Source organism: Paralichthys olivaceus, chromosome 20 (genome assembly GCF_024713975.1).
Source record: "Paralichthys olivaceus isolate ysfri-2021 chromosome 20, ASM2471397v2, whole genome shotgun sequence".
NCBI lineage: Eukaryota > Metazoa > Chordata > Actinopteri > Pleuronectiformes > Paralichthyidae > Paralichthys > Paralichthys olivaceus.
The window spans coordinates 12,047,489-12,064,992 of NC_091112.1; the positions used below are offsets into that span (position 1 = coordinate 12,047,489).

The 17,504-nt window shown below is 42.8% G+C and overlaps 2 protein-coding genes across 5 annotated transcripts in view; one reads left to right on the forward strand and one right to left on the reverse strand.

The window, feature by feature from the left end:
• The window catches only part of kcnh8 (potassium voltage-gated channel, subfamily H (eag-related), member 8), a 62,063-nt gene extending 51,404 nt beyond the window's left edge, over window positions 1-10,659 (reverse strand). The window contains exons 1-2 of the mRNA XM_069515806.1: window positions 10,521-10,659; window positions 5,673-5,771 (exon numbers count right to left, since the gene is read on the reverse strand). The gene's annotated coding sequence lies outside the window, so the exon portion shown is untranslated. The remainder of the gene's footprint in view (window positions 1-5,672; window positions 5,772-10,520) is intronic.
• Window positions 370-14,942, forward strand: satb1a (SATB homeobox 1a). 4 transcript variants are annotated; one of them, XM_069515810.1, is made up of 11 exons: window positions 370-586; window positions 2,504-2,733; window positions 2,982-3,158; window positions 3,240-3,366; window positions 4,338-4,461; window positions 5,640-5,751; window positions 6,226-6,755; window positions 8,095-8,292; window positions 9,028-9,183; window positions 10,555-10,758; window positions 11,576-14,942. In XM_069515810.1, exons 2-11 carry the CDS (start codon window positions 2,517-2,519, stop codon window positions 12,479-12,481), a joined length of 2,751 nt encoding a protein of 916 aa, XP_069371911.1. In that variant the 5' UTR covers window positions 370-586; window positions 2,504-2,516; the 3' UTR covers window positions 12,482-14,942. The 4 variants fall into 4 exon arrangements, with proteins under 4 accessions (XP_069371911.1, XP_069371910.1, XP_019946234.2 ...); XM_069515809.1 differs by lacking the exon at window positions 370-586 and adding an exon at window positions 1,432-2,110; XM_020090675.2 differs by lacking the exon at window positions 370-586 and adding an exon at window positions 1,432-1,902.
• Window positions 14,943-17,504: the final 2,562 nt, after the last annotated feature.

Here is a 17,504-nt window from a genome sequence, read left to right on the forward strand (position 1 = left end):
TAAACACACACACATGCACACAGACACTTGCACCCAGCTGAGTGACATCTCTCTCTTTGGATTAGTCACCATGAATGATGTGTAACCAGCCATGACTCGCTCTGGCTGGGGAGATAGCTAATTCACTTTGTTTAATTAGTCAAAAGTAGTAGAGCATGCTCTCCCTCCCCAAACATACGCTCCCACGGCACAGCATCGACCCAGCGACGTGGCTGCAGAAAAGACCTGTTACCACACCGGGGGTAACATTTCATGAGACAAGTCCTTGAATCTTATCTGTCTGCGTGAAGGATCTCTGACTCTTCCGGTCTCTCTCTCTCTAACAGTCACACAACACACACACATACACCTGTGTGTGTGTGTGTGTGTGTGTGTGAGTGTGTGTGTCTGTGAGTGTGTGTGTTGGGACACCTTCACTGAGATTTCATGCATGTTTGGGGGATCACAGCTCTGGAGGTGAAGTGCGTCTTGTCGGCAGTGGACTGGATGGGGGAGGTGAGCTGGTAGTTGGCTGTAACTTGAGGTCTCTGCGAAGAGGACGAGCTGTTGTCTGGCAATACTGATTCAGCTGGAGCAAAACTTTGAGGTACAGTGATGGATTTGTAAGCATTACAGTAGTGCAGCACTATACACCATACTATGCTACACTATACTATACTCCATGTTATGTTCCATAGTATGTTTATAGTATTATAGGCATTACAGTAGACCAGGTGGTATACTATACTATGTAAAAGTACTGTAATGTAGGAATAACACTATACTAAAATATGTTTATAATTCTATGGTCATAACAGTAGAACTGCATAGTATACTATACTATGCTAGATATATTTGCCTACTATATGCTACTATGTCTGTATAACATCATTATAGTAGAATAGCATGGTATTTAACACTATACTATTAGGCACAGTTATACTCCAGTCTTTTATCTGTATTTATAGAAGTCTGCTATGGGATGGATATGAATAATTTACTCTGGTCTGCGATATAATGTTGTAATGAGATACAGAACACATTATTGGCTGAATGGAGTAAAAATGTGATTATCTACGCATTAAACATGAGCCACACTGTTGTGACAATAACACATCACCGATCAAAAGTTAATATCAGTCAGCCGCTTCCACCTTTCTGTCCTGCTCCACTTTGTTACCATGGAGAGCTCCGCGATACCCTAAAGACAATAATAAGTGCGTGCACAGCATGCGGCAGAAAATAATAAATAGATTTATGCGCAATTGTCACATTTAATACATTTACGCAGCGCGCTAGTGAATTCATTATTACACCATATGCTAATGCAGCTGGGTCCGTGTAGCCTATTTATGAGTGTGTGTGTATATGTGTGTGTGTTGGGGGGGGTCTCTCTCTCTCTCTCTCTCTCTCTCTCTCTCTCTCTCTCTCTCTCTCTCTCTCTCTCTCTCTCCGCGTGCGCACAGGGCTTTGAAGTGTAACCAACAACAGCCGCTGCCCGGCGTCAGAGCTGCAGCCTCGTACATGACACGCAGAGAATAATGTGATCCTGGAGCTCAGAGCCGTGCATTGTTCTCCCCGTGCCGGGGCTTGATCCACGGCAGCAGCTGCAGCATGCCCCGGTGCTCGATCTGAACTTGCACTGAGGCCAGTAGATGCATCGTTAACGCCGGAAGATGATATAAAGCGTGGTGGGTGAACGGTGCAACAAGGAGGAATAGACGCAAAACTACTTGGACAGTAAACAGACGATCGGCGCGGTGAGGAGGACGCACGGGAGCGTACATGGTCGAGAGAAGCTGGGGATCAATGGAAGCGAGCGCGCGTGTGCCATATGGATCCGGCGGATGTCTGCGGGAATGGGCTGCTGATGCGTGATGGCAGGTCGGGGGACGCGCGCCGCCGGGTCTGTGGCTGAAACAGGTTTGTGGTTTCGCCTCCATCAAACTTCAGCAGAGCCGGACGTGGGACGATCAGCGCCGCTGAGGATGAACTGAATCACTGTCACTTTCAGCAGCGCGTCTGGAGATGACAGCGGGTTTATTATGAGGAAGAAAAACTGCGCTGTGTGCCATTCACTGGAGTTTAACTGGATTTAGAGGGTCGTCCTGATCGCTGCATCTGTGTGAAGGTCACCACCTAATACTGATCCGGATATCCTTCTGATCCGAGTGTGTGTTTGTGTACGTGCGCGTCAAAAATCTCATTCCCTTGTTTGACACAGACAGGTCTCATCACCACTTTTGTAATTCTTTATGTACTTTGTATGCTATTACTTAATTAGGCTACAGGCTGGAAATGATGGATGTATGTAACCTATTCTGTCCTGCATGATACAAACATTTTAATGTTCTTGTCTTGTCACTTTAAAACATATTGGAGCATAATAGTTCAAAACACCAAAGGGTGCACAATAAAACCACTGACCATTTGCAGATATACTATCAAGATAATGTGGATTGTTATTCTATGAAGCAACTTGGCACAGTCTTTGGATTTTTATGTGTCTGTGTCTCTGTATTAGTGTGATACCACAGATGGACACCCTGTGTAATGGAGCCAAGAAATCCGAGGGCAGTGATCCCGTTGTAGACCCCAGGCCCCCTCCTGCCAAGCTGGCTCGTCTGGAACAAAACGGAGCGGGACCCTCGGCCCAGGAGAGGAGCCGGCAGGGGAGTCCTGTGGCCAAAAACCCCTGTCTGGCACAGAATCCCACCGCAGGGAGGCCACAGGGCAAAAGCGGGCACAGCAGAGGTACGATGGCTGACATTGGAAAGGGGACTTAAATACTTATTTACAGATTGGGGTTTTTTGTACAGTGAATAGAGACTCCTGCACGTCATCTGCTATGTCAAATAACTGTCTTTGGTTGACTTTGAGGATGTCACACCATCACTATGTGTGATGACACAACAAACTCGATAATGAAATGAAGTGTTATGAATTAATGCTGTGTTTTTTCTTCTCAAATGTCCTGAAATGAGTTTTCTCCCTCACCTTAGGGAGCGTGCTGCCAGTGTTCTGTGTGGTGGAGCACAGAGAGAGCCAAATGGACGGAGAGAGGAAAGAAGAACATGCCGAGTTTGTGTTGGTCAAGAGAGATCTGCTGTTTAACCAGCTGATAGAGATGGCCTTGCTGACACTGGGCTACTCTCACAGCTCTGCTGCACAGGCTAAAGGTACACACACGCAAAGAGAGGCAGAGAAACAAAAGAGATCGTCTTTAAGTTCTCACAGTTTAAACTTGTGTGTGTGTTCAGGTCTGATCCAGGTTGGCAGGTGGAACCCTGTGCCTCTGTCCTGTGTAACCGATGCTCCAGACGCCACAGTGGCTGACATGCTGCAGGATGTTCACCATGTCATCACCCTGAAAATACAGCTGCACAGGTAGAGAGCAGACGTTACACCTATTCATCTAAGTTACTGTCAGGCTCTTCTTCTTCTGTCTGTGTGGAGTCTAACTGTGGTTGTGAGACTGTGTGGCTCCCTGTGTTTTTTCTGTGAGGGACTATCTTATTGATTTGTTTGGTATTTCCCAGCCTCTCAAAGCTTTTGGAAGACACCGCAGCAACCCACCATCTCTAATATGAGTAAAAATAACCAAAGGGCATGGACTGAATCGGCCCCATACAAAATTGGTTTTCCAAGACAAGTCTCCAACAGACTGACAAAACTATTAAGTCCCGGTAGGAGAAATCCTAACAGTACGACAGTGAACCATCGCGTATAATGCGGCCGAAATCAGCCATCATGGATTTTATAATTCAATCATCTGCACCTTTCTTACTGTGACAGGTTAAAACAACTTGTTTTGCTTCAGAGAAAGCACAACCTGTGTAAGATTTCTCTGTATCACATGAGTTTCCTTAAAGTATTTTCCTCCCACAGCCCAGACCCTCACACACACCCTTATTAAAGAGTGTGTTTCTTTAACACATGAGAGAGTGCAAGTATGTGATCTTGTATTTACACAGGAAGTCCTCAGTGTGGGTGCGAATGTGTGATTATTGGGGGTGGAGGACGAAGAGGAGGGGGCTCTGTAATGGGCAACATGTTCAAAAAAGAAGACGGCATCTGTGGCTCTGGAAGTTTCTTACATCACAGTACATTGCCAAACAGTCCCCTTACAAAACCACATTTAAATTCACTATATCTGGATTTTTATTTGCATCTGCAACAAATTGCACAAAATTAAATACTCCCAAAATTAACCCCTCTACAAAATGACATGGATATGGGCTCTGTGTTTTTTGTATAATCCTGCTGAATAGCAAACAATCAGACAAAAACAACCTCCTTAGCAGAGGTACATAATGGAATTATATATTTCAAGTCTTTCTACTGTGCTCTTTGTCCAGCTGCCCAAAACTGGAAGACTTGCCCGCCGAGCAGTGGAGTCACTCCACAGTGAGAAATGCTCTGAAGGAGCTCCTCAAGGACATGAACCAGAGCAGCCTGGCTAAGGAGTGTCCGCTGTCCCAGGTACAATACACACGTAGTGCAAAAGAAAAGAGAAAATAGAACTGACGTTCACCGTGTGCATTAGTAATGTCTTTGCCCTTCCATGTCCTGCACAAGTGTGTGTGTGCTTGTGCATTACACAGAGTGAGTGTGTGGTCCAATAGTTAGACAGGAAGTCCAGATGCGGAGGTAGATAAGGCGCGGGGGCAGAGCTCAGGAGCGAGAGGCAGATAACAAGAGATGCTTATCTCTTAAAAAGCCACGCTGCCTCGGCTGCTGTCTATCTTGATTCCGCCGACGGCCGACCTGTCTGCCTGTCGCCCCATCCGTCTGCCAGCCTCAGCCCCCGTCTCTCTCTCTGCCCATCACCCTCACTCTTCTTTTTGTATTTGGCTTTTCTTTTTCTGCTGTACCCATTACATTCAGCAATAACATCAGAATCTGGCTGGAAAATCTCCTTCAGCTCCTGTGCATTTAATTAAGCAAATACAGACGCAACTGCAGAAATAATTTTACATAAATCTTGCAGTATTTGGGGAAGGCCTCTTTATGAATAATCATAAGTATCAACTTGATCTATCTGTTATTTTGCCTGAGGGTGCTTAGGACATCTACAGTTGGATAAAGAGAATATTGCTCTATCTCCCTCTCCCTCTTCTTTGGATTCTTTCCTTCCTTTTCAGTGTTAAGATCAGATACAAATCAATCTGCCCCCCCCCCAGTCTCTCCTCCATCTCTCCATGTACCTACTCTAGTTTGGTAGAAGCAGATTAAAATAAATATGAGAAGATGAAAGGTGTAATCAGATGTAAAGATTGCACAGGATGGTCTTTGGGGAAAAACTGTGTGTGTTTTCATGTGTGTGTGTTTTCTTGTGTATATATGTATGCGAATAAGACACACTGAGGCATAGTCTCTGGTGACCTCTTGTGTTTTGTTTGATTACACAAACACACACACACACACACTCACTCACTCACTCACTCACTCACTCACACTCACACACACTCACACACACACTCACACACACTCACTCACTCACACACACTCATCTGTCTTTATTATCCTATTTACCTGGGGGTCTTTTTAATAACACAGATCTGAGATCATTAATATCAGATGTGTGAACAGCTGAGACACCCAGGCAGGAGCTCAGACGATGTAATGAATTTCCACTGTCTTTCCTCCCTATCTTTCAGAGTATGATATCATCTATTGTAAATAGCACTTACTATGCAAATGTCTCAGCTGCCAAGTGTCACGAGTTTGGTCGATGGTACAAGCACTTCAAGAAGACCAAATGCTTCAAAGGTGAGGGATTTCAATCCAGCCTGCAAAAGACAAGCGCCCATGATTAGTTTTACAGCATGTCTGAAGTCCACATACATATACTGACTCTACACTTAATATACTGCATACTAATTGTATGTTTTAGCCAGCAAATAAAACCCCTCTAGCATTTCATATCGACAGGTACTAATATAAAAAATGTGTTCTAGTCAAAATCAAAATTTCTCCCTTAAGATATAAAGCTGATTTTCTTTTATTTTCTAAGATTCTTTTAATAGTGTCTTGCCTCCCACAACTTGATTCACAGCACACATAAAATCAATCATATTTAGTAAGCAATTCATCCTGGCTTGAATATTTAATATGCTACATTTCCAACATGAACATGTCATACTCAGAACCTGCCTGGAATTAGTAAGTAGTATGGATTTCGGGTGCACTGTTAATATTACATGTGTGTATGATTACATCTTTGCTTTCCTTTTCCTTCACCAGAGATTGAAAGCTTCTCTGAGCAGTCTGCACATATCACCCTCACCCAGCAGCCAATCACAGGTACTGAGCAGAGCTCGACCCTTCTCTTCTCTCGAGGAGGAGTAGCCGGCATGTGTGCTCACCCACCCCTCGGCCTACGCCCTCCTGCGCTGGTGACCCAACCTCTCAGCCCCCAAATGGTTAACCAGCAGCTGGTGATGGCCCAGTTTCTCAACCAGCAGTATGCTGTTAGCCGCATGCTGGCCAGCCAGGGCCTCTCACCGTCCCCGCAACAGTATCTCAACCACCCCCCTGTGGTGAGAGCTCCTGCCAAGGTCTTCTCTAAAGCCTCAGAGTCCCAAGCTCCACAGCAGGGGCAGTGCTGCCCGGGGGGAGGCCCTGCTGCCGGGCCTCCGAACCAGGCACCGGCTGGCTCTTCGGTGGGGCAGTGCGACGTGCCGGGTGACATCTACCACTGTGTGAGGGAGGAGCTGAAAAGAGCAGGCATCTCCCAAGCCATCTTTGCCCGGGTGGCTTTTAACAGGACCCAGGTATGGAAAAGAGCGGCAGCCAAAGACTATGATCTGATGAAAATTAAAGAAGCTTTGTAGCAACAGTAAAAGCCTGTTTTCTGGTGATTATCTGCTGGAAGGGTTCTCTTGTGTTGCAGTGGTACGTAATTGTGTTCTATGTGAATATGTGTGTTTGGAGGTTGGCATGTTGGCATGGCCTTTGCCGCAGTGCACCCCCACAACAATGCACATGTGTGTATGTATGAATGTGTGTGTTTGTGCCAACTCTCTGCAGCACAAAAGCTGGTGCCAGCGATGAAGCAGCTGCTGGGCCAACTAATCACAAGCCCTTGGAGAAATTCTGTCTCCCTCTCTACCTCTTCCTCTATCTCACTATCCCTCCATCGTGCCACCTTTCACTCTGGCAGCCTTTTTTATTCATTTAAAATCTACCTCGTACTGCCAATCCATCTCTTTTCTAATCTTTCCCTTCTTCTGCCTCTCGTTCCCCTCATTTCGCATCCATTATCTCCCTCTACCATCGCCTCTAACACTAAAATGCAACGTTATCTGCGTCCATCATCGTACATTCACCAACACACTAATATAGCTGAAAGGACGGGCTAAGCCCATTGTTATTATTATTATTACTGTCATCAGTTATTATCCACCCCCATGTCTCCCAGTTGCCGGATCCAAGGTGCCAGGCATACAGGTTGGGCATGGTGCCAAGATGCCATCTAAAAGTGAGGGAGCCATTCGTCATTTGGCCATTCATGTAAAGCCTCTGTCTATTTGGAAGGCAGAGTTTGTTGGTTGGATTCTAAGATGATCCAGGATTTGAATAAGAAGGCTGTTTCCCTCTTATGTCATTTCATTGCCAGCATGAAATCTGATTTCTTTTCAGGAAGGAAGCCCTGCAATCTGCATGGGACGTTTGAAGGCTTTCCTGCACAGGCAGATACACCCAGAGTGATGCTAACACTAGAGACAAGTAGTGTGCTTAGCACCGACTGGGACCTGGCTCTGGATCTTCTGTAGCTGTGAAACACTGCAGGAGATCGAGCTGGATCTGAGTGTTTGACAAATTCCTTGGGGTGTATAAGAAACTTTACGTCTATGATCTTTACATAAAGATAAAGGGAAAAGAACTTAAATAAAAGTGGTTCCCTGTGAGATATTAAAGGTATCAATACACAAAATCAGTCGCTATTTGAATGATTATGTATTTATAGATTTTATTTTGATCATATAATTTGCTGGAAGCCAATATACAGACTGTATGAATTTTGTATGTGGCATTATTTATCCACGTACATGTTTGTACTTGCACTAATCAATGAGTGTTGATGTTTGTGCTTGTGCATGTTTTAACCAGGGCCTGCTGTCAGAGATCCTGCGTAAGGAGGAGGACCCCAAACACGCCTCCCAGTCTCTGCTGGTCAACCTGCGAGCCATGTACAGCTTCCTGCTGCTCCCCGAGGCAGAGAGGGAGCGCATCTACCAGGAGGAGAAAGAGAGGAGCCTGACCGGATTCACCCCCAGCTGCAACAACACGCCACCGAGATCTACGCAGGTCAGCCAGCAGACGCACGGAGAGACAGAGACATAAAATCCACCAACACCAACGCTCAGTTTTACTGAAGTTCATGATGTGAAACAAGCATGTTCGGCTGTGAAAGATTGATTTGATGAAGATGTGCAAGAATACTGAGATGATTAGGTTATTTTAAAAGACATTAAAATGGTGAAGGAAATTATAAACTATTAAAAATCACTATGGGAGTTTAAAAGTTGTTGATGTTGGTCATCCCCCAAAGATCTTGGATTTCCAAGCAGTGTCTCCTCCTACATTTAGTGTTCCCTTATAATCACCATCGTACTCGACTGAAAATTAATCAAAACATTAAAATTCACAAGATCCAGATCTTATTTGGATCTGCACTAAATTTCACAAACTGACAGATATCAGTTCCCTAAATATTACAGATTTTTCATCAAGATCCATTCAATTTTCTCTGAGAAATTAGAGAAAAAGTCAATAAACATCCGATCTTGCAATGTTAACAAATTCCTGGATTTTTTAAACTCTGCTGTTCATCCCCCATTTTCTTCCATTCTTTGTGGCCAAATTCAGGCATTTTCCACATTGCATAAAGGATAAAATCCCTCCCTGGCTTCCCTTTCTTCAAGACTTGGAACTGTGTTATTGAAAGTGTATTCCAACAAATGCTGGTTACTCAGTTTAACGTAGCTTGCATTTAAACCCACTCTCTCTGTCTTTCTGTCTTCCTGTCTGTCACTTTCTAAGGCGAGACTGTCCCCGGTCTCAGCAGACAGGGGGCTGAAGACCGAGAGCTGCGTTCTCAATGTCAGCTCCAACATCTACGAGGAGATCCAGCACGAGATGAAGAGAGCCAAGGTGTCTCAGGCCTTGTTTGCAAAGGTGGCTGCCTCCAAGAGTCAGGTATATCCGCATGAAGGTGTCCAATTTTAAACACACATATTGCTCCTAATCGTTGCACGGCTTGATTGCTCAAATTTAGCATTCCCGGTTGAGTCCGTCTCCCCAGTGAAAGCAAGGATGGTTACTGTGTGTGGAGGGAAGCCCAGATAATCAAGCAGCAGCTGTACTCTGCAGAGCACTATCAGTGCATCAGACTGCTATTGTGTCCTAAATTATCGCTTTAATAGCTGCCATACACACGTACACACCACTTATTTGTGCACATAGACATACTGTACATGCAATTGCACAAAAGCACACGCATGCACACAAATGCACTAATGCACATACACACAAGCATGATTTGAGTGTTTATTGTTCTCATTTTTATGGCGGCTGCATAAGCTTGTTATTGCCTTTTGTTTTGAGGATAATTTCCCTTCATGGAATGGGGGGAGTTTAGCTGTCTCGTGCATCTCTCCAGTTTCCAGCTCTCTCTTTCTTTCCTTCCTTCCTTTGTTTTTTACCGCATAACCTCTCTCTCGTCTCATCGCCATGATGTTTAGAGGTCATTCAGCGGTCATGCCAGTATAGACAGGTGGTCAAATGCCCTGAGGTTCTTTTTCTATCTCTTCACTGGCCTCAATTTCTACCATACTTTCTCTATGTACTCTGTTCCTCTCTCCTCCTCACTCGCTCGCTCTCTCTCTCTATTACCCGGTTGTTTGGCAGGCAGAACCATGCTGGATCTCTCTGTTCTATCTGTACTGTGCATCTGGATGGCATTGTGTGCTAGAGTTGGGCTTCAGCCAGGTGTGCGTGCATCTGCATGTGTGTTGGTGCACATTGGGCCAGTGTGTTTGTGTGAATCAAATGCGTGTGTATCAGCCTCCTCACGAACGTAATCATGCTCTAGTTCATGAATCTGAAACTAGTTTGGCTCCATGTTCCTCAATCTGCTGCTCACAAGTTTCCACTGGCGTGATTCAGAAACGATTCCAGCTAATAAGAAAATGCCATAAGAGCAGTTTGCTGCATGGTGAGGTTAGCTTCACTCAGCTTTATCATCAGCTGTGGGATCAAGTGACAGATTAAGATAGTAAGTTATTTTTGAGTTATATAAGATTAACTTGTTGAGATCGAAATATTCACTTCACAGTTTTATGTTCAGTGTTTTCCACTTGCTCTGTGGAGTTGTCAGATCAGGTCAGACAGATCTGCACCACAGGAACTAGCTGGACGTCACAGTCTTTTTAAGAACACCACAGGAAAACAAATGTGTACTGACAAAGCGTCTTGACCTGGGTGAAGGACAGAACATGTCTTCCCTATGTGCTTAGTCCAACACAGTGGGTTACCTGGTCAGCTCGTGTGTGTGTGTTCCTCCTCTAGGGCTGGCTGTGTGAGCTGCTGCGCTGGAAGGAGGATCCCAGTCCGGAGAACCGGACCCTGTGGGAGAACTTGTGCATGATCCGCCGATTCCTCAGCCTTTCCCAGACCGAGCGAGACTTCATCTACGAGCAGGAGAGCAGCAGCACAACGGCACAGCAGCACTGCGCTGACAGGCTCGCACTGCTTAGCAGTGACAATTCACTGGTGAGACGATAAAAAAGGAAGAAATGATTATACGTGGGCCACTGTTATAATCTCTTAGTCTCTGAGAGATGTTCCTGAGAATAAATCCCCAGTGTCACATACGTTTTTTTTATGTTACTACTGAAATAGCAGCCATGAATTGGAAAAGGTTTGTAATAAACAAGCGAGCAGATAAATAACTCTAAGCCTAGAATCAACATGTTGAGGGATGGCTGATCCTGAAGGCTTGAAGTGACCAGACTTTATTTCTGTAAAAATCTGAATATGCCATAGTAAAGAAACACAACAGCTAAATGCATTCAAAAAAATTTTAATTACACTTCCTTTTTCAGGAGTCACTTCCTCTATCTTTATTAATGATAAGAAATGGTAGCATGGAGGGTTTTAACTTGTTTTGTCTACTTTGACATGAGTTGCACATCTAAAATGTGAGCAACACACATTTTTTTAGCAACAATTCCTATTATTTAAGAAAATAGAATCAGGAAATTGTCAATAATTTTGCATAGTTCTTTAATCATACTTTTTAATCATTCTTTTTAATCATTCTAAATATCATCATTGTATGACATTTTTTTTAATTATTAGATAATTATATATGCACAAAAAACACTGTTCTTGTTTTTAAAACCTATCAAATCATACAGATACATTTCTGCTGTCTGCTGACTTCACATCACATAATCTCCTGTTTAAGGAGACAGTGAATATCTACATTAACACAGTGTAAATTAGTTGGTGTTTAAAATCTAAATTCTGTAAGACCCAGTATGGCTTGTTACTCTAATTACCTCTAATTTCTCTTTTCTGTCATCAGTACCAGCGCAACTCCCCTCTTCCACAGCAGCACCATCTGCAACCCCATCAACCCCTGCAGCCTGAGGCGGGACCTCACCTGTCTCCACGGCAACCGTGCACCGCATCGCCAGCCGAGTCCGAGGTTGGGGTTAACTGGGGGCACCTGAGAGTGCGTTTGCAGAGCAGAGGCAGCAGCAATGGCGAGAGAGGGGACATGAAGGACTGGGCTGAGGGAGGAACAGGAGAGAAGGGCAGTTTGGGAGGAGACTGGGGTGGTTCTGGGAGAGTGGGTGAATTGGAATGCAAGGAGCAGGCAATGGATGGAAGTGCGGGTGAAGAAGGCACAAATGAGATCACAAGAAATAGCAAAGAGGGCAAGGTGAAGGACAAGCTGTCTATGAAGTGGCCTAATGTGAAAAATGAGAGTCAAGGTAGGGCTGGGGTTTGTTCAGACGCAGATAATAATGAGGTCGAAGGTGGAGATGAGGTGCAAGGCGAGGGGCTAAAACTTTCCTGCGAAGCCCTGGGAATCCTACAGAGCTTCATCCAGGACGTGGGCCTCAACCCAGACGAGGAGGCGGTCCACACCCTGTCGGCTCAGCTGGGTCTGCCCAAACACATCATCCGAAGCTTCTTCAACAGCCAGGACCAAGGACAGGGTCAAGAACACGACCGGTGTCAGCACCAGAGACTGAGCCCGAAACACAGTCGAGACGACCCGCACGGCTGCACAGACACAAACCTCCCCCTGCTGGACAATTCTACAGAGGAACAGGAAAGTGATGGAAAGACTGAACCAGAACAAAAGGAGGATGAGAAGCAAAGGGGGGGAAATGAATCAAGCGATAAAAGTGCTTTGAAAGAACTGGATGCTGGCACTCAAACCATTCCCCCTCTGAAGGAAGAGTGGGAGAGCTACATCTAACCCAAATGCATCCATAAGCTTGGATGAGCCATAGCTTCTCTGTGAGCCTGGACATGCTCACAACACATCATTGGTCCCCTTACAACTCAGCCACTGTTCTATACTGTACAATTACTGACTCACAGTGTTTTGGTGTTAGAGTGTTATTTAGGCATTTGTCCTAAAAGACTGAGGGAAGGCATAGAGCAGAATAACTGTACCAGAGACCTTCATTACCCCAACTGTACCCTATTATTTACCCAAAATGCACTTGAGACAGAAAGTAACTGTGACTATACTGTATATACAGATAATGTTACTAAACAACTCAAGTGTGTATATACATATGTCTGGATTAATAAGAACCAATACAATGAGCCTCAGATAACATATCACTGTTTCAAAAGAATAATTGCAATTGGTTGACTGATGTAAATCTAGATATGTTTATACCAGAAATGCCTTGTCAAATGTGGCACTGCCAGTTTGCTTTTCTATGATCAATATCACCAGATTTCTGCTTGTTTTTTTGTTAGTATTTATTTTGTGTCTTGAATCAGAATTTGTCCATTTAAAGTTCAAGGAATTGAATCAGGAATCGCACTGCTATTACCTACACTGTTCTCATCCATGTTTGTCACACTGTTCATGTAGCCACACTGCACATACCTCTACTGAGGCAGTCCCCTTTGAATTCAATCAAGACACACCAAACTGCATTCACTCACAGATATCAGTCCTCTAAATATGCCGGATTCTTTCCATGTAGATCATTGAATTACTCTGTGGGAAATCTGTGAAAATGTAAAAACAAAATAAACATCAAAATGTAAAACGCCCTTTCTCACAATGTTAAAGAAAATAATCTGCAACAAAATCTTTCTACCAAGTTTCGTTGAAATCCATCAGGTTTGTTTTTGTGTATTTAACAGAAAAACAAACAAGGATGAAAACATCACCTCCTTAGCAGCAGTGAAAATCAGGTTTAGATTAAATGTTAAAGAAGAATCACATATAAAACAAGACGTCTTATGCTTGATGAATTAATAAATGAAGCAGTGTATGAGTTATCTGTTATCTAAAATGTCCCTTACAGCATAATCCTCTTCTGTTTATTCACAATATCAAGTTTTTGTTGTGTTTATCAAAGAATTTGTGTCTGAACACATCATGATTTACATAGAGTATTTCTATTGATGCATGAATTTGTCTCTCAAAATATAGCTGTAAGTGTTACATTTACACATCTTGTGTTCTTTGTGTTATTTATCATACAAAGCAAACGCAGACAATTCAAAGACAAAGAATAATGTTTGCTATTGCTCTCAGTTGTTCTCATAGTTCCCACACTCTGTGCTGTATGGAAGTGAAAGACTGTGGACTACAAACAGGACTTAGGTCATGCTGTGTACATAAAAGAGTTAAAAACAAAATGTCAGCATTTTTTATTTGCAAAATATAAGTCATTACAACTTTGTCCTAATTGTATGTTTGTGTTACTCTAATTTGTTCTGTCTATCTGATCTTCCAGTGGGAACAAACTGATTATCAGATTATCTGCGAAACAATCCGACATAATAAAGATTTATGTGTTTTGAGAGAACGCCTCCACGGATAACTTTTAACTTAAAACTAGAAAATTCCTCCCAATAAATTTTTAATGCCGGGTCCAGAGACTGTTTTAGTTTTAGTTTGAGAGAGAGAGAGACACTGACTGACTGATTTAAGAGAGAGAGAGACAGAGGGTAACAGAGAGAGGCTTTTATTTAACCTCCCACATGTCAATCAAGCTCTACCACTTCATCATGATCCAGGTTAGAGTGAGAGACAGAGAGACAGAGAGAGAGAGAGAGGACTCCTTATGTTTCTATTTAAAAGACAATAATAAAAATAAAAATATTTTTGACCAGAGTTAGTTTTGAACCAACAATCACTTAATCACTGTACAATCACTGATTGCTGCACCCTGTGAAGTGCATCAGCATTCTGTCTTCTTATCATCTTGGCACTTTTATTTCTAAAATCCAGCCTCTATTCATGCATCCTGGCAAGGGATGGGGGGGCTTTTACTTTGAAAATCCAAGCTCCTTTCGTGTCTCCTGGTAACATCTTGTAACTCTCTGGGGGCTTTTATTTTTGAAAATCCAGCCTCTATTCTGGCTTCCTGGTAACATCTTGTAACTAACTAAGGCGTTTTATTTTGAAAATCCAGCCTCTATTAGAGAGAAAGAGAGAGAGAGAGAGAGAGGACTCAATATGTTTCTATTTAGTAGCAGCAGTAAAAAGCAAAATAAAACTACTGCCCTCACTTGGTCTTGAATCCACAACCACTTAGACACTGCTCAAGAGTTTCATCTAACTGATCTAAACACAATGTTGATGAACATCTGGGAAAATTATTAGTTCAACTGTCCCCCTCTGACCCCCCCTCCTGCTCTGCCTGTGTATCACGTTGCCATGAAACGTGATACGAGCAATAACAATATGTAATGCCTGACAGTGGAGGCATCATTAATGGAGAGGGGCTCCGATAGATTTCATAGTGACATTTCAGCGAAGCCAAGAAGTTTTCCTATGTTTTGATCTAAAAATCTGGTATGACGACCTCCATTTGTGGCTTTGAGAGCAGTTTAAGCACAAAAAAGTACATGAAAAATCAGTCCTTTTCCAGTGATGCTTTTCACCAAGAAACTCAGGTTTGAAACCTTGTGACAGAATCTGCGGGAGCACCACAGCACGCAGGGGTAGCTGCAAGGGCATTGAGCTATTTCTGCATTCTCCCAAATAAAAGGATGGTTGTTTTCCTCCTTCTAGCATAATATCAGCAGATCACACTTGCACTTTAAATATATTTAATATGTGTTTGCAATGTATAGAAGCTGGATTTGACAGCCTGTGAGATCTGCCAGGCCAGAAAGACATTTTGGTTTAAAAGAAAAAAAGGCTGATGCTACTAATTTAAGACAAGCAGAGGACTGCAGTGACAGACACATAATCAATGGTTCTGACGTGGTGTTTACTGTCTGTATTAGTGTTATAGAATTAGTACTGGTGATTTCCTCTTATATAACTATGTCTATGTTGGTGAATTGTTGCCATTGTTTTCCAGCCGTCACACAGTATTCCTCTGTGCTGATCAGCAGGCCTCTCTGTACCAGTGGATCTGTGTCTCTCTACAATCACATGGTCCTCACTGTGTTTTCTACCTTATATCTCCTTTCTTTTTCTTTCTGTTCATCTCCACGGCTCTTTCTATCTGGGTTTCCTCCCCTCCCTCTTCACCCCTGATTCTCCTCTGCACGTCTCACATTGCCTGTCCCTCAGACGATGCAACATTCAAGCCCCATTTGGTCAGAATGGCTTCATAGAGTAATTCAATAAAGCTATGCTCTTTTCTGTCATCTGTTTCCATGACGATGCCTTAGTTAGGGCCAACAAGAGGCCACGAACACCTCATCATCAGTAATATTAGCTATAATAATGATGATAATGGCGCTCTTGAAATGCCATGCTTGCGATGATGATGGCGACAGTAATGGCAACGATGATCATTACGACTGCTTTGTGTTAACCCCCACCACCACAAAAACGCAATCACACAGTGCACACATTTGACTCATTAATGCTATTTAATGTCACCACCTGTACACTGTATATCTTCACATGGACTCCTGCCTTTTTCCCATCATGCCTGTCACGCTGCTCAGTTTTAGTTTCCATTGTTTAGTCTGTGTGAAGCCGTTCAGGGTGAATGTGTGCATTACAAGCTCTTTACAGATAAATCTGGCTTGTCTGACTTCAGAAATTGCTGCAACTAAGTCTCCATAAAAGATCTTGATTAACTCTCACGTTGAAGAGCTCCTGCGGTGTTCTTGTTTATTCAGGATGTATTTTATTTCTCCTTGGTGCCGTCGTCCACCACAACTTTGTGCTATAACAATGCACTTGTTGGAGAATAGTTTTCAAGCCCATTTATGCTCAGTTTCCACTACATTTCCTTAATTTCTCTCTGGATTCTTAATTTCCTCTCAATATAACCCTCCTTTGTTATTTTGGTTAAAGTAGGAAATGTCTCTCTTCTTTTATTATATAAATTAGGACACAATCCATGCAGTTGTATGAAGATACATTTTTAAATGACTTTGAACTCCCCTATGTTATTTTACCTGAGGTATAGGTTGGTAGTTCACAATCACAATTCCCATACATCTGACAATGAGGTACTATTTTTCAATGTTTTTAATATAAGTGTATTTCAAGAAAGGTGGAAGAAGTATTGAGATTCTTTACGTCTTCACAAATAATCCAGTGTTAAAATACTGGATTATTTATAAAAGTAAACATGCAGTATTATTAGTAATTTTATTTTTAAAAACAAGAATATAGATAGGGAGTACTGAACATTCTGACACCGGTATACAGACTAATATGATTGCATGTATGAAAAACTAAAATTGGCAATGATTCTTATGATGTTATCAAACCCTTTTTCCAAAGAAATGTAATAAACCTCATACTAAATTGCTATAACTATTGAGAAAACAACTCTTTTTTCAAATTAAATCTAAACAGAAATGCTCATTGTGTGTGTGTCCTATTATATTATTATGTATTTGTGTTTAGTTTATTGAAGTATTACTATGTAAACATTGAAGATGGCTGTGATGTAGCTAATATTTATCACTTTCAATGTTGTTGCATCTGTTGTTATATTTTATGTTTTGAAAAAAACCAAACTTATCTGCAAAGTAAGTGGTAAATAGCAGCCAGATACAAAAAACACAGTGGTACACAGTGGTAGCATACTTCAAAATAGTACTGAGGAAGTTACTTACTTCAAAAACTGTTAACTGCACCTTTGTAAAAGCCAAAAAGACAGGGAACAATACAAGCACAGAACATCTGAGAGAAATATAAATACAAATTCTAAAATGAATTAAATCGCACGGTGGAAAAGAGCCTCTGGGGCCGCGTCTACTACCTGGAGTGTGTGGGCCACAGTGGATGAAGCGCTACCTGCAGACGGAGGCCCCGTCACATGACC

Coding starts and splice junctions, on each gene's coding strand:
- satb1a (XM_069515810.1), top strand. CDS start 2,517: ATGGACACCCTGTGTAATGGAGCCAAGAAATCCGAGGGCAGTGATCCC. Junction 5,752..6,225: donor GAAGACCAAATGCTTCAAAG/GTGAGGGATTTC, acceptor TTCCTTCACCAG/AGATTGAAAGCTTCTCTGAG. Junction 10,759..11,575: donor TTAGCAGTGACAATTCACTG/GTGAGACGATAA, acceptor TTCTGTCATCAG/TACCAGCGCAACTCCCCTCT.